The sequence below is a fragment of the Oncorhynchus kisutch genome, linkage group LG17, assembly GCF_002021735.2.
Source record: "Oncorhynchus kisutch isolate 150728-3 linkage group LG17, Okis_V2, whole genome shotgun sequence".
Lineage (NCBI taxonomy): Eukaryota > Metazoa > Chordata > Actinopteri > Salmoniformes > Salmonidae > Oncorhynchus > Oncorhynchus kisutch.
The window spans coordinates 71,130,765-71,148,054 of record NC_034190.2 but is presented as its reverse complement, the minus strand read 5'-3'; the positions used below and the strand labels follow the sequence as shown (position 1 = coordinate 71,148,054).

Below are 17,290 nucleotides of genomic sequence, written 5' to 3'. Positions count from 1 at the left end.
CTGATCGTTTGACTTGAATAATTGGACTTGATTGGACCTCTAACCCTCTGTGTTGTCTGTTGTCCAGGTGTCCATCAACGGTAAGAAGGTGGACCTGTCCTACAGCTTCACAGACAGCATGGCCATCATCCAGTGTAAGGACAACAGTCCCTGTGACCGCAACCCCTGTCTAAACGGGGCCAGCTGCATGCCGAGCGCCGAGTATGAGTACCAGTGTCTGTGCAGGGACGGCTTTGAGGGTGAGTCCATTGTATAGTTAGAACTTCATTTATCTATGGGATTTCAGTTTGGTTAGAGCTATGTGCCGTAGATTGATTTAATAATTGGCATTCAATAACCCTATTCTGAAAATAATCTTTCCCAAACGAGAACTGTCGTGTGTATCTCTCCCCCTAATGCCACTTTGACCCCTCTAATTTCTGACCCCTGTCTCTGTGCCCTCTCCAGGTGAGCGATGTGAGGTGTTGAAGGATACCTGCCAGAGCAGTGACCAGTGCCAGAACGGAGGCAGCTGTGTCAACAGCCAGTGTGTGTGTCCTGTAGGCTTCAATGGCCCCGTCTGTGGAGAGAGTGAGTACTGCTCTAGTCCGCTCCTATACACTACACACACACAACCATTCCACTATATATTCTAGTCCCCTCCTATACACCACACACACACACAACCATTCCACTAAATATTCTAGTCCGCTCCTATACACTACACACACACAACCATTCCACTGTATATTCCACTATATATTCTAGTCCCCTCCTATACACCACACACACACAACCATTCCACTATATATTCTAGTCCCCTCCTATACACTACACACACACAACCATTCCACTCTATATTCTAGACCCCTCCTATACACTACACACACATAACCATTCCACTGTATATTCCACTATATATTCTAGTCCCCTCCTATACACTACACACACACAACCATCCCACTATATATTCTAGTCCCCTCCTATACACTACATACACACAACCATTCCGCTATATATTCTAGTCCCCTCCTATACACTACACACACACAACCATTCCACTATATATTCTAGTCCCCTCCTATACACTACACACACACAACCATTCCACTATATATTCTAGTCCCCTCCTATACACTACACCCACACAACCATTCCACTATATATTGTAGTCCCCTCCTATACACAATACACACACAACCATTCCACTATATATTCTAGTCCCATTAGATGTGACTTTATTATCATAGACAGTGAAGGAGACTAGCAGATCAAATGGAACAATTCTGGATAGAGTATCTGGATAAGAAATCATTGCAACCTAATTACCTAATTATAACACTTTGACTGTGTTCACATATAGTATTTTTGTTTTCTCTCAATTAGTCCAACAATTGCACTGTTGCCATAAATGCTGATGTATGGTATAATTGTGATTGCTGATTTTGTTTGTAGCGCTGTTTCTTCATTAGGAGATACAGACATCTGTGGGCATACCATCAAATCTCTTCCCAGTAGCACTGTGTATATGTTAGCTTAGAATACACCCCTATAGTCTTGACAGAGATATTAGTTACCAGTAGACATAACAATCTCTCTCCCATGGACCATTGCATTAGCTCGGCCTCAACCAGACCCCTCGTCTAAGGAATGGGCCCATATGAAGATGATTCTCCACACTCTAACCTCCACAACGTAACATCCAAAAACTAGCAGTGGTCTGTAGTGTTGGGTGTCAAAGCCACATGATCTGGTGCGTCTTATCCCTGCCCTCTAATGGCTATATTCCACACACACAGGCCAGGTCTCCAGCTTCACCGATGCCCTGTGGAATTTGGAGGGTAGCGGGGGGAATGGTACAGTATCCCTCCCTTCAGTTCTGCCTGACACAACTGTGACTAACAGTCAGGGGCCCATCTGCTCGACCTAAGGGCCCCCGAGAGCCCCCGCATGGCCCCCGCCGCCAGCCTAACACACACACTCAGCAAATCAGAGAAACTTACACAACACTGTACTACCAAAACAATGCTACACATTTATATTCTGTACTGAACTGGTGGCTGGGGTTCCTATCCTGTGAAATGTTGGGAGGGGGGAATTGTACGTTGTTAAAGGCTAAGGGTACGGTAGTGTGCAGATGGATATTGCGGTTGTGTATTATCGGGTTTTGGCCCTTTGACACTTTTTCTCTCTCTTGTTTGAGATATTGTGTATGTTTTAGAGATGCAAGACATTTAGAATTCCCCTTTTGTCCTCTCCTAAACAAGTGTCCTGTCGAGTCTGTGACAAAACCAACTACTTACTGCAACATCTTCCAAACTACCGTCTTCCAAACTGCCTGTCCAAACTGCCTGTCCAAACTGCCATCTTCCAAACTGCCGTCTTCCAAACTGCCGTCTTCCAAACTGCCGTCTTCCAAACTGCCGTCTTCCAAACTGCCGTCTTCCAAACTGCCGTCTTCCAAACTGCCGTCTTCCAAACTGCCTGTCCAAATCAACAACAGAACAACTGTTTTTTTTCTCCACTTCTGCTCTCGTTCGTTGGAAACTGAGAATGTGAAATGCATTATTTTCTACCCATTGGAACAAGGATGTTCGTTGTCAGTTACTAACCACTAAAAGTATTTGGATGAAAGTAGTATGATGTGAGAGCCGTTTGGGTGAGTTGAAACTCCCTTGAAGATGATAACTATGCATGGAGCACTCGATCGCCTGGGTCCACACTGCACTGAGATGCCTGTCTCGCTTGACTCTACAGACCTAGTGTGTGTGATGAATGACATATACTATGGAGAATGTCGTCTGGCTCTGGTATTTTGCACAGTTTGTCTGTCAATACAGAATTTTCAATCTGCAACATTAGTTTAAAATACTGTGTTGAGGAATGTGTCAAAAGTAGAGTTATTTAAAAATATAAATACAAGTATTGATAAGAACATTTATTTGTCTTTTTCCCTCTTTCTTAACTCTTGTGTACTAACCACTGTTAGTTTCTAACTGAGCCAGTTGGACGGAGGTTCTATTCACCCTGCTGCCACCGGAGGGAGCGCTAACATTAAGGCTCAATATAGCAACATACAGGAAACTGAGGTGTTGTGTTTTCCACTCTGTTTTTATAGATGCCCCCATTGAGTATGCAGTTAAATTCTATGACAACGGTTACCTTGCTCTTCCCAAGACGATCTTCCCCAGAAGGTGAGCCAGAGTTTCCCAAGTGGAGAAGGAAATAACTTTCTTTAAGCTGATCAATTTCCTTCTCTACAATTGTCAATATTGTATTGAGACATTGACATGGTCTAGGTAGTTTTAAAACCATGTCTGGGTCTTCCCCCCCCTCTCTCTCTTTCTCTCTCCCTCTCCCCCTCTTACACTCTCTTTCTCCATGTGTACAGTGCATTTGGAAATCATTCAAACCCCTTGACTTTTTCCACATTTTGTTATGTTACAGCCTTATTGTAAAATTGATGAAATAGTTTTATTCCTCATCAATCTACACAAAATACCCCATAAGGACAAAGCAAAAACAGGTTTAAAGACATTTTTGCTAATGTATTAAAAATTCAACGCTGAAACATCACATTTACATAAGTATTCAGACACTTTACTCAGTACTTTGTTGACGCACCTTTGGCAGCGATTACAGCCTCAATTCTTCTTGGGTATGGTGCTACAAGCTTGGCACACCTGTATTTGGAAAGTTTTTCCCATTATTCTCTTCAGATCCTCTCTTCAGATCCTCTCTGTCAGGTTGGATGTGGAGCGTCGCTGCACAGCTATTTTCAGGTCTCTCCAGAGATGTTTGATCAGGTTCAAGTCCGGGCTCTGGCTGGGCCACTCAAATACATTCCCAAAACCACTCCTGTGTTGTCTTGGCTGTGTGCTTAGGGTCATTGTCCTGTTGGAAGGTGAACCGTCGCCCCCAGTTGGAGGTCCTGAGCGCGCTGTAGCAGGTTTTCATCAAGGATCTCTCTATACTTTGCTCCATTCATCTCCCTCGATCCTGACTAGTCTCCAAGTCCCTGCCGCTGAAAAATATCACCACAGCATGATGCTACCATCACCATGCTTCACCGTAGGGATGGTGTCAGGTTTCCTCCTGACGTGACGTGACGTTTGGAATTCAGGCCAAAGAGTTCAATCTTTTTTCTCATGGTCTGAGAGTCCTTTAGGTGCCTTTTGGAAAACTCCAAGTGGGCTGTCATGTGTCTTTTACTGAGGAGGGGCTTCCGTTTGGCCACTCTACCATAAAGGCCTGATTGGTGTAGTCCTGCAGAAATGGTTGTCCTTCTGGAAGGTTCTCCCTTCTCTACAGAGGAACTCTGGAGCTCTGTCAGAGAGACCATCGGGTTCTTGGTTACCTCCCTGACCAAGGCCCTTCTCCCCCGATTGCTCAGTTTGGCCGGGTACCAGCTCTAGGAAGAGTCCTGGTGCTTCCAAACTTCTTCTATTTAAGAATGATAGAAGCCATTATGTTCTTGGGGCCCTTCAATGCTGCAGACATGTTTTGGTACCCTTCCCCAGATCTGTGCCTCGACACAATCCTGTCTCTGAGCTCTACGGACAATTCCTTTGTCCTCATGTTTTTTTCTGCTCTGACATGCATTGTAAACTATGGGACCTTATATAGACAGGTGTGTGCCTTTCCAAATCATGTCCAATCAATTGAATTTACCACAGGTGGACACCAATCAAATTGTAGGAACATCTCAAGGATGATCCATGTAAACAGGATGCACCTGAGTTCAATTTCAAGTCTCATAGTAAAGGGTCTTATGTAAAATACTTATGTAAAAATTGTATTTCTGTTCTTTATTTTTAATACATTTGCAAACATTTTCTAAAAACCTGTTTTCTTCATTATGGGGTATTGTGTGTAGATTAATGAGGCATTTTGCTTAGTTAATCCATTTGAGAACAAGGCTGTAATGTAACAAATTGTAAAAATAAAAATAAAAAATAAAAAGTGGAAGGGGTATGAATACTTTCTGAATGCACTGTATGTGTGTTATAATGTCTGTATGTGTGTTATAATGTCTGTATGTGTGTTATAATGTCTGTGTGTGTGTTATAATGTCTGTATGTGTGTTATAATGTCTGTATGTGTGTTATAATGTCTATGTGTGTTATAATGTCTGTATGTGTGTTATAATGTCTGTATGTGTGTTATAATGTCTGTATGTGTGTTATAATGTCTGTATGTGTGTTATAATGTCTGTGTGTGTGTTATAATGTCTGTATGTGTGTTATAATGTCTGTATGTGTGTTATAATGTCTGTATGTGTGTTATAATGTCTGTGTGTGTGTTATAATGTCTGTATGTGTGTTATAATGTCTGTATGTGTGTTATAATGTCTGTATGTGTGTTATAATGTCTGTATGTGTGTTATAATGTCTGTATGTGTGTTATAATGTCTGTATGTGTGTTATAATGTCTGTATGTGTGTTATAATGTCTGTATGTGTGTTATAATGTCTGTATGTGTGTTATAATGTCTGTATGTGTGTTATAATGTCTGTATGTGTGTTATAATGTCTGTATGTGTGTTATAATGTCTGTATGTGTGTTATAATGTCTGTATGTGTGTTATAATGTCTGTATGTGTGTTATAATGTCTGTATGTGTGTTATAATGTCTGTATGTGTGTTATAATGTCTGTATGTGTGTTATAATGTCTGTATGTGTGTTATAATGTCTGTATGTGTGTTATAATGTCTGTATGTGTGTTATAATGTCTGTATGTGTGTTATAATGTCTGTATGTGTGTTATAATGTCTGTATGTGTGTTATAATGTCTGTATGTGTGTTATAATGTCTGTATGTGTGTTATAATGTCTGTGTGTGTGTTATAATGTCTGTGTGTGTGTTATAATGTCTGTGTGTGTGTTATAATGTCTGTATGTGTGTTATAATGTCTGTATGTGTGTTATAATGTCTGCATGTGTGTTATAATGTCTGTATGTGTGTTATAATGTCTGTATGTGTGTTATAATGTCTGTATGTGTGTTATAATGTCTGTATGTGTGTTATAATGTCTGTATGTGTGTTATAATGTCTGTATGTGTGTTATAATGTCTGTATGTGTGTTATAATGTCTGTATGTGTGTTATAATGTCTGTATGTGTGTTATAATGTCTGTGTGTGTGTTATAATGTCTGTATGTGTGTTATAATGTCTGTATGTGTGTTATAATGTCTATGTGTGTTATAATGTCTGTATGTGTGTTATAATGTCTGTATGTGTGTTATAATGTCTGTATGTGTGTTATAATGTCTGTATGTGTGTTATAATGTCTGTATGTGTGTTATAATGTCTGTGTGTGTGTTATAATGTCTGTATGTGTGTTATAATGTCTGTATGTGTGTTATAATGTCTGTATGTGTGTTATAATGTCTGTATGTGTGTTATAATGTCTGTATGTGTGTTATAATGTCTGTATGTGTGTTATAATGTCTGTATGTGTGTTATAATGTCTGTATGTGTGTTATAATGTCTGTATGTGTGTTATATGTCTGTATGTGTGTTATAATGTCTGTATGTGTGTTATAATGTCTGTATGTGTGTTATAATGTCTGTATGTGTGTTATAATGTCTGTAGTGTGTGTTATAATGTCTGTATGTGTGTTATAATGTCTGTATGTGTGTTATAATGTCTGTATGTGTGTTATAATGTCTGTATGTGTGTTATAATGTCTGTATGTGTGTTATAATGTCTGTATGTGTGTTATAATGTCTGTATGTGTGTTATAATGTCTGTATGTGTGTTAATGTCTGTATGTGTGTTATAATGTCTGTATGTGTGTTATAATGTCTGTATGTGTGTTATAATGTCTGTATGTGTGTTAATAATGTCTGTATGTGTGTTATAATGTCTGTATGTGTGTTATAATGTCTTATGTGTGTTATAAGCTGTATGTGTGTTATAATGTCTGTGTGTGTGTTATAATGTCTGTGTGTGTGGTATAGGTCGTGTGTGTTATAAATGTCTGTGTGTGTGTTATAATGTCTGTATGTGTGTTATAATGTCTGTATGTGTGTTATAATGTCTGTATGTGTGTTATAATGTCTGCATGTGTGTTATAATGTCTGTATGTGTGTTATAATGTCTGTATGTGTGTTATAATGTCTGTATGTGTGTTATAATGTCTGTATGTGTGTTATAATGTCTGTATGTGTGTTATAATGTCTGTATGTGTGTTATAATGTCTGTATGTGTGTTATAATGTCTGTATGTGTGTTATAATGTCTGTATGTGTGTTATAATGTCTGCATGTGTGTTATAATGTCTGTATGTGTGTTATAATGTCTGTATGTGTGTTATAATGTCTGCATGTGTGTTATAATGTCTGTATGTGTGTTATAATGTCTGTATGTGTGTTATAATGTCTGTGTGTGTGTTATAATGTCTGTATGTGTGTTATAATGTCTGTGTGTGTGTTATAATGTCTGTATGTGTGTTATAATGTCTGTGTGTGTGTTATAATGTCTGTATGTGTGTTATAATGTCTGTATGTGTGTTATAATGTCTATGTGTGTTATAATGTCTGTATGTGTGTTATAATGTCTGTATGTGTGTTATAATGTCTGTATGTGTGTTATAATGTCTGTATGTGTGTTATAATGTCTGTGTGTGTGTGTTATAATGTCTGTATGTGTGTTATAATGTCTGTATGTGTGTTATAATGTCTGTATGTGTGTTATAATGTCTGTATGTGTGTTATAATGTCTGTATGTGTGTTATAATGTCTGTATGTGTGTTATAATGTCTGTATGTGTGTTATAATGTCTGTATGTGTGTTATAATGTCTGTATGTGTGTTATAATGTCTGCGTGTGTGTTATAATGTCTGTATGTGTGTTATAATGTCTGTGTGTGTGTTATAATGTCTGTGTGTGTGTTATAATGTCTGTATGTGTGTTATAATGTCTGTATGTGTGTTATAATGTCTGTATGTGTGTTATAATGTCTGTATGTGTGTTATAATGTCTGTATGTGTGTTATAATGTCTGTATGTGTGTTATAATGTCTGTATGTGTGTTATAATGTCTGTATGTGTGTTATAATGTCTGCATGTGTGTTATAATGTCTGTATGTGTGTTATAATGTCTGTATGTGTGTTATAATGTCTGTATGTGTGTTATAATGTCTGTATGTGTGTTATAATGTCTGTATGTGTGTTATAATGTCTGTATGTGTGTTATAATGTCTGTATGTGTGTTATAATGTCTGTATGTGTGTTATAATGTCTGTATGTGTGTTATAATGTCTGTGTGTGTGTTATAATGTCTGTGTGTGTGTTATAATGTCTGTGTGTGTGTTATAATGTCTGTGTGTGTGTTATAATGTCTGTATGTGTGTTATAATGTCTGTATGTGTGTTATAATGTCTGTATGTGTGTTATAATGTCTGCATGTGTGTTATAATGTCTGCATGTGTGTTATAATGTCTGTATGTGTGTTATAATGTCTGTATGTGTGTTATAATGTCTGTGTGTGTGTTATAATGTCTGTGTGTGTGTTATAATGTCTGTGTGTGTGTTATAATGTCTGTGTGTGTGTTATAATGTCTGTATGTGTGTTATAATGTCTGTGTGTGTATGTGTGTGTTGCAGCGGCCCTGACACTCCAGAGACCATTGAGCTGGAAATCAAGGTCAACAGCAACTCCAAAGAGGGCCTGATCCTGTGGCAGGGAGTGGTATGTCCTAACCTGACCACCGTACTCATGCACCCCCGGGGCAATACTCAGCACTATTTTTCATCCTTACTATCTAATCACATATTTACCAATAACCTACCATACAGAACTTTGATTCAACACTTCCGTTTACAATCACTGTCATTAATAATAGTAATTATAATAATACATTGGATTTGTGTCTCGCTTTTCCAAGACTAAAAGTGGTTCACTGGCATTCAACCGCTCTTTTCCTTTTGGTTGTTTCTCATGTTTTTAACTGGCTCTCACATCTCACTTATTTCTCATTGTATTGAGATTGATGTAATTTACAGACTGGCTGTCGGTTTGGCATGTTGGCTCTGAGCAAGCCACGTCACAGTTCCAGGTTCAGGCATGGTTTGGCATGTTGGCTCTGAGCAAGCCACGTCACAGTTATAGGTTCAGGCATCATTTGGGTTGTTGGCTCTGAGCTAGCCACGTCACAGTTCCAGGTTCAGGCATGGTTTGGCATGTTGGCTCTGAGCAAGCCACGTCACAGTTCCAGGTTCAGGCATGGTTTGGCATGTTGGCTCTGAGTGAGCCACGTCACAGTTCCAGGTTCAGGCATGGTTTGGCATGTTGGCTCTGAGCGAGCCACGTCACAGTTCCTGGTTCAGGCATGGTTTGCCATGTTGGCCCTGAGCGAGCCACGTCACAGTTCCAGGTTCAGGCATGGTTTGGCATGTTGGCTCTGAGCGAGCCACGTCACAGTTCCAGGTTCAGACATGGTTTGTCATGTTGGCTCTGGGCGAGCCACGTCACAGTTCCAGGTTCAGGCATGGTTTGGCATGTTGGCTCTGGGCGAGTCACGTCACAGTTCCAGGTTCAGGCATGGTTTTGCATGTTGGCTCTGGGCGAGCCACGTCACAGTTCCAGGTTCAGGCATGGTTTGGCATGTTGGCTCTGAGCGAGCCACGTCACAGTTCCAGGTTCAGGCATGTTGGCTCTGAGCAAGCCACGTCACAGTTCCAGGTTCAGGCATAGTTTGGCATGTTTGCTCTGGGCAAGCCACGTCACAGTTCCAGCTTCAGGCATGGTTTGGCATGTTGGCTATGAGCGAGCCACGTCACAGTTCCAGGTTCAGGCATGGTTTGGCATGTTGGCTATGAGCGAGCCACGTCACAGTTCCTGGTTCAGGCATGGTTTGCCATGTTGGCCCTGAGCGAGCCACGTCACAGTTCCAGGTTCAGGCATGGTTTGGCATGTTGGCTCTGAGCGAGCCACGTCACAGTTCCAGGTTCAGACATGGTTTGTCATGTTGGCTCTGGGCGAGCCACGTCACAGTTCCAGGTTCAGACATGGTTTGTCATGTTGGCTCTGGGCGAGCCACGTCACAGTTCCAGGTTCAGGCATGGTTTGGCATGTTGGCTCTGAGCGAGTCACGTCACAGTTCCAGGTTCAGGCATGGTTTTGCATGTTGGCTCTGGGCGAGCCACGTCACAGTTCCAGGTTCAGGCATGGTTTGGCATGTTGGCCCTGAGCGAGCCACGTCACAGTTCCAGGTTCAGGCATGGTTTGGCATGTTGGCTCTGAGCGAGCCACGTCACAGTTCCAGGTTCAGACATGGTTTGTCATGTTGGCTCTGGGCGAGCCACGTCACAGTTCCAGGTTCAGGCATGGTTTGGCATGTTGGCTCTGGGCGAGTCACGTCACAGTTCCAGGTTCAGGCATGGTTTTGCATGTTGGCTCTGGGCGAGCCACGTCACAGTTCCAGGTTCAGGCATGGTTTGGCATGTTGGCTCTGAGCGAGCCACGTCACAGTTCCAGGTTCAGGCATGTTGGCTCTGAGCAAGCCACGTCACAGTTCCAGGTTCAGGCATAGTTTGGCATGTTTGCTCTGGGCAAGCCACGTCACAGTTCCAGCTTCAGGCATGGTTTGGCATGTTGGCTATGAGCGAGCCACGTCACAGTTCCAGGTTCAGGCATGTTGGCTCTGAGCGAGTCACGTCACAGTTCCAGCTTCAGACATGGTTTGGCATGTTGGCTCTGGGCAAGCCATGTCACAGTTCCAGGTTCAGGCATGGTTTGGCATGTTGGCTCTGAGCGAGCCACGTCACAGTTCCAGGTTCAGGCATGGTTTGGCATGTTGGCTCTGAGCGAGCTACGTCACAGTTCCAGGTTCAGGCATGGTTTGGCATGTTGGCTCTGAGCGAGCTACGTCACAGTTCCAGGTTCAGGCATGGTTTGGCATGGTTTTGACAGCACTGTTTTGATTGACTGCACTGCATGTTGCCTGGTTGTTGCTTTGCCTCTCTAACCCAAGCCCCTTCCCATCTTCCCCAGGAGTCAGTTAATGGCGCTAGCCATTTCCGCAAGATGCATGCTAGTAAAAAGGTATCCACCTCACCAAAACACCTGGTAAATATGGTATATTTCAGGATGTGTACTTCATGTATAGATATATTGTAAGATGATTTGACAGTCTTACACTATATCTATACCATAACTATGGAATACATGTTTTGAACTTGTGTTGTTTTCTCCGGCTGGAGCAGCCTACTAGCTTTAATTAACAATTAAATACAATCAATCAATCCTTAACAATAATATGTATGTTGTATGCACGATGGCTGTGACAGCTTCAATGCTCATTGTTATGTTGCATGTAACATTTGTTCTGTACTACCAAAAGGAGCTTGATTCAGGTTTGTGATCAAAGCCTGAATAGGTCTAAAAATATATTTGTGTGTATCTTATACAATACAGGGAACTCCACAAGTCTTAATACAAAACCTGTGCGCTCAGTATATGAAAAAATCCATTATGGTTTTACTGTATGATCCAGATATACAGTATGTTAGGTATACTGTACAGTATATCCCCCATGCTCAACTGGCTGACAGCGGTCCGATTTGGACCCAGAATGGGGTCAATACGGACCGCGGTTCTCAACTACTCGGTTGGGCTTCGAACCGTGGTATCATATAAACACACATAAGACATGGATTCTCTGCAAAATGTGAAGAATTGTGGGAAATTAGGTTTAAAATTGCAACATTTTCTCTCCTCCAACAAAAACAGTGTGAGCAGTTTGGGGTTGCGAGGTGGGGGTTTGTTACTACGCCAAAAAATTACAATATTCATCCAGAACTTTGCCACCTAGGAAATGTGTCTGACCAGACCTTCTCAAGTAGAATTTGAGTATACCTACTGTATATGATACAGTATATGCTATTCTACTGTCTGTCATTATACTGTCATAACTTTCCTATAATTTGTCATCTAAATAACTTTATTTCTAGGAACTTGGAGATCAAGGCAAGGGCAAGGACTTTATCAGTCTTGGTCTGCAAAACGGACACTTTGTCTTCAGGTAAGAAAGCATCACTGACATCACTGTGGTGGTATCCTAAGGAATATGCCCATGCTGTTCGTATATCTGATTGGTAAAGTAAATATTGTTTGCACCAGTCCTAAATAAGCACATAAGGTGGGGTCCAAAATGATTGACACCTGTCATAAAGGTGAGCAAGAATGACTGTATAAAATAAATCATTAAAATACTGAGCTATATTGTATACTCATCTTTATCAAGGATGTAAGTAATTTCAGGCCCCAATGTAGGTCTTTATTCTCCTCTATGTAGTCCCAGTAGTAATGCTGCTGTTGCATATTCCCTGTCTGTCCACAGCTACCAGCTGGGCAGTGGTGAGTCTCAGATCCAGTCCAGAGATCCCATCAACGATGGCAGATGGCACAAGGTCACTGCTGTGAGGTAACACACAGTACATGACCTTCCTCTCTCATGCTCCGTTACAACTTGTATTATTCACCTCTTATTCCACATACAGTGGAAGATCTACTGTTAATAGAATAGAAAATGTTTATAGTTTTAGTAGTGATTTATTTTCTCAACGAATGTTCTCTGTGCTTTGTGATGAAGTGTAATGATTATACGAGTAAGGAAGGTTTTCTTCTGTGTGTGTGATCAGAACTGGTAAACAGGGATATATTCAGATAGACGGAGGTGCCATTCAACAAGGACAATCACAAGGCAAAAGCATCATGGTGAACACCAAAGGCAACGTATACCTGGGTACGTGTCCTTCTTCCCGTTAGAGACATGTTGGGAAAATGTAAAGTATTCATTGTCAAGGACTCCAAAAAGTTTGAAAGTACAGTGTCCCAAATCTATAGGCAAATGACTGATTGACAGAGGTGATATTGTGTCTTCTCTAAGGACATGCACTGAGGTTGTGTGTGTGCGTGCGTGTACTCATGTGTGTTTGTGTGTTACAGGTGGCGCCCCGGACATATTTGCGATGACGGGAGGGAAGTTCTCCTCGGGGCTCGAAGGTTGTGTGAGGAACCTGTCTCTGATGAACGCCCGGCCGGGAGAGCAGCTGGCCAGACCCATCGAGCTGCAGGCCACCGCAGAGAATGGCATCAATGTGGGCCGTTGCTCCTCATAGACCTACAGCAGCCCCCACACAAACAGACACACACACACACACAGAGAGAGACTATGGAGACAAGATACACACAGACATTCACAGTTACACGCAAACACACAGAGACTTACATACATGCGTACACAGTCAGTTTGATACAAATGTGGTGCTTTGCTCCTACCAAAAACAAAGATACACAACACAAAATGATATTTTGCTCTATGTGCATTAAACCAAAAAAAAGATAAAAAATGAAATGATATTAACAAGTCTTCACTTCCTCAGTGTTGTATTGTCAATGAAGGTCAAGGACTATTAACACAGATCCAGTACAGTTTACATACTCCCGGCAGTAGCTTTTAGCCATGACAACAAGAGAGTAAAACGCTATAGGCCTTCTACGATGGGTCAGATCCTATGGAGTTGGAGATGTTTTTACAGCACTGAATTTTTATTTATATACATAGAAATATATATGATATATTTGTGGGGGAAACATGCAAACTAACCATAACTGCTCTACTTTGTCCTAGAGTTGATTCTGGGTTCTAATACTGTGTGTCCAGGGCTTTTTTATAGGGCCTAGTTGTGTTAATACTTGAAGACATTTAGGCCTTCTACTTTCTTCTTCACTTCTGTAGGGGAACCTGAGGGGCGAGCATGATCACAGCCTTGTCACACTATTGGTAGGGGGGTCACAGAGGTCACGTCACAAAGCAGCATCAAGACACATCTCAGGGGAAGACAGGATTTTAAAAACAAACAGACAGGATTTAAAAAACAAGCTATTAGAAGTAATGGTGCCGTTCAATTCTGCCAAATCATTTCTGATCTGATTCTAAAATACCTTGCCTTTCCATACCTAGCATGGTTGCCTCTTTTGTGTCTGTAAATTGTTTTTTAAAAACTTGGTGCTATTAAGTCAGACATGAAAATACAGCGCACTAACACTCATGTGTCTGTCTCCTTATATTAATGTAGTACATATGTTGTTACATTTACTTAATTTCTACATTTGAAATAATATCAGTGTAAAACACATGTTACACTACTTTCTTTCACCTCTCCTGAGGTTTGGGAGGTTGTGTTGTTCTCCAGATTAAATCTGAGGTTTATTTTAGTATTTTTAGTGTGGCTCAGTCTCCTCATGAGTCCTATCTGATTGAGTAGATCTCAAAAGACGTCAAGGTGGTGTTTTAAAGAATGAATGTAGATTGTATTTTGAAGTTTTTTTTATTATGAGCAGTTCTGAGAATTCTAAGACATTTTGTAATGTTGCTTCTGCAGTCACAATCATGTGCTTACTATTTCCAAGTCAGGTAAATATCAGTTTAGTCTGGGTATGTGGGGGTCCCAGGACCAACTTTGGGAAACCCTGATTTAGTAGACGCTCTTATCCAGAGCAACTTACAGTAGTGCGTGCACTATACATTTCTCATACTGGTCCACTGTGGGAATTGAACCCACAACCCTAGCGTTGCTAGTGCCATGCTCTACCAACTGAGCCACATGGGACCATATTTTTATCCCTATATGACGTTGTGTGTGTACTGTATGTGATTGTACTAAATGCGTATAAACTGTGCACTGTTGCTCTATGTGTGTGTACTTTATGTTCGCGTCTCGCCATCTAAATCCTCAGGAGGGTTAACGCAGAACTGCGTCAAGATGTTCCTCAGTCATTTTCAGATTCAGTAGCAACTAGCCTCAGTAGGTCTCATAGAACTAACAGGTCTGATATGGAACTCTAGCAGCTGCATCATTTTGTTAGCTGTTGTACATAACGCACTATGCAAGCAGATTCATACCAAACTATTTTGACATGGATATGGCTTCCATAACTTGGGGTAGACCGATTGGATGAGACGAACAGTAGACATACAGCAGACAGAGTAGATTACTTCAGCAGTGGGGGAAAACAGTTTAAACCTGCCTGGTGGGGTGCGTGCTAACTGTGACCTATGGAGCTCCAATGAGCATGCTCGCCCACACTGGTTGACCACATGACAAATATGGCATCATAGTTTCACAAACTTTTCACATTTTGTAAGTTTAAGATTATGTTGATTAATATTCTAAAAATGAGCAGTATCATTTCACTTAAAGTTGCTTCATTTTTATTTATTTTTGTTTCTTTATTTGATTCATTTCTGTTGTTTATTTCAGGCTTGATTCTGCTGTTGTAGAGCAATCAGAAAAGCTTGCCATCATTTTTTTTCTTGCGTTATTGTGTATTCCCTCCCCACATCCCCATGCCCTTCATGTTGGATTTTTAATACCGTTCTTCTGTCTTCCCCGACTGAAGTTCCCACCATGACATATACAGTCTCAGTTGAGTGTCTGTGGAACAACTGTGGTAACTGACAGTAACATCAGCCCGAGAAGGGGTTGTCAACTGCTTTGTGCCAGACCCAAATAAATCTATGTGTATCTATAGATCTATATATACAGTATGGCTCTGGTTTGAAATGATAAAATGAAGGATTTTAGGCTCTGTATATCACATTGAGTAGAGTCACCATTACTCATTGGGAAAGGTTACAATGTGATTATTGTGTAATTGACAGGAGTAAACACTGCATAAACACAGATGAGAAAAACATCTTACAATCACAAATCAATAATACATTGAATTCCCATTTGTGTATATCATCATAAGATATATTTGGGTATGGTTGATGTACTGAGTATGTATGAAGTATGTATGGCCACTCATCATTGATGAAGATATTATTTCACCTATTTTGACATTTTTAATATTGTCTCTGTTCTTTTTTGGGATTAAGACATGTTGAAAAATACTGTCACAAATTTCTAGTGAATGGAAGTGTACTACACATAATATTATTGTCCATTGGATGATACTGCTCTTGTTCCTGACTGAACCATTTCCAGAGTTGAAAGGAATGACTCTTCCCCTCCCTCAGTGTTTCTTCATTAAAACAACATTCATGTGCTATTTAGAATCTTGCGAGTTGTGTTCTTTTCCCAGTCATATTATTTTTTACCCAGTTCTATTATTATTTTCTTGTATAATTTTTTTAACGTTCTACAGACAGTTGTCCGATATAGTCCTCCTTTATCTACTAATTCACTTTCAGATATTGCACACTCCAGTCCCAGGATATCCAAATCAAATCAAATGTTATTTGTCACAGGTGAAATGCTTACTTACAAGCCCTTAACCAACAATGCAGTTTTAAGAAAATACCCCCCAAAAAGTTTGAGATAAGAATAACAAATAATTAAAGAACAGCAGTAAATAATGATTGATACGATTGATAAGATTGAATGATACGATTGATAAGATTGAATGATACGATCGTCATTATGTTCGCTCGTCATCTTTTTAGCCAGCTCTTTACCCAGGACCCGAGACCGTGTGATTCTCTCATTGTTGAATTCACATTCACTGCTGGGACTGCACGAGACAATCTAGCCTTAGGATACATACACTATATGTACAAAGGTATGTGGACACCACATCAAATGAGTGGATTCTGCTTTTTCAGACACACCAGTTGCTGACAGGTGTATAAAATCAGGCACACAGCCATGTACTCTCCATAGACAAACATTGGCAGAAGAACGTCCTTACTGAAGAGCTCAGTGACTTTCAACGTGGCACCATCATAAGATGCCACCTTTCCAGCAAGTCAGTTCTTCAAATTTCTGCCCTTCTAGAGCTTCCCTGGTAAACTGTAAGTACTGTTATTGTGAAGTGGAAATGTCTAGGAACAACAGCGGCACAGCCGTGAAGTGGTAGGCCACACAAGCTCACACAACGGGATTGCCAAGTGCTGAAGCAGGTGACGCCTAAAAATCTGTCCTCGGTTGCAACACGTCACTACCAAGTTCCAAACTGCCTCTGGAAGCAACATCAGTACAAGAACTGTTTGTCGGGAGCCTCATGAAATGGGTTTCCATGGCCAAGCATCCACACACAAGCCTAAGACCGCCATGTGCAATGCCAAGCATCAGCTGGAGTGGTGTAAAGCTCACCGCCATTGGACTCTGGAGCAGTGGAAACACGCTTCACCATCCGGCAGTCTGATGGACGAATCTGGGTTTGGCGGATGCCAGGAGAGCGCTATCTGCCCCAATGCATAGAGCCAACTGTAAGGTTTGCTAGAGGAGCAATAATGATCTGGGGCTGTATTTCATGGTTCAAGCCCCTTAGTTCCAGTGAAAGGAAATCTTAATGCTA

The 17,290-nt window shown here is 40.9% G+C and overlaps 1 protein-coding gene across 10 annotated transcripts in view; it reads left to right on the top strand.

Annotated features, from left to right (window-relative positions):
- Positions 1-16,049, top strand: part of hspg2 (heparan sulfate proteoglycan 2) — a 193,513-nt gene extending 177,464 nt beyond the window's left edge. For 6 of the 10 annotated variants that reach the window (XM_031794504.1, XM_031794508.1, XM_031794510.1 and 3 more), the window contains 10 exons: positions 68-239; positions 448-570; positions 1,779-1,835; positions 3,098-3,173; positions 8,587-8,671; positions 10,976-11,050; positions 11,935-12,005; positions 12,324-12,407; positions 12,625-12,728; positions 12,932-16,049. In XM_031794504.1, the coding sequence (XP_031650364.1) occupies positions 68-239; positions 448-570; positions 1,779-1,835; positions 3,098-3,173; positions 8,587-8,671; positions 10,976-11,050; positions 11,935-12,005; positions 12,324-12,407; positions 12,625-12,728; positions 12,932-13,104 (1,020 nt within the window). In that variant the 3' untranslated portion in view covers positions 13,105-16,049. The remainder of the gene's footprint in view (positions 1-67; positions 240-447; positions 571-1,778; positions 1,836-3,097; positions 3,174-8,586; positions 8,672-10,975; positions 11,051-11,934; positions 12,006-12,323; positions 12,408-12,624; positions 12,729-12,931) is intronic. The other 4 variants (XM_031794511.1, XM_031794509.1, XM_031794514.1 and 1 more) reach the window with 2 other exon arrangements.
- Positions 16,050-17,290: the final 1,241 nt, after the last annotated feature.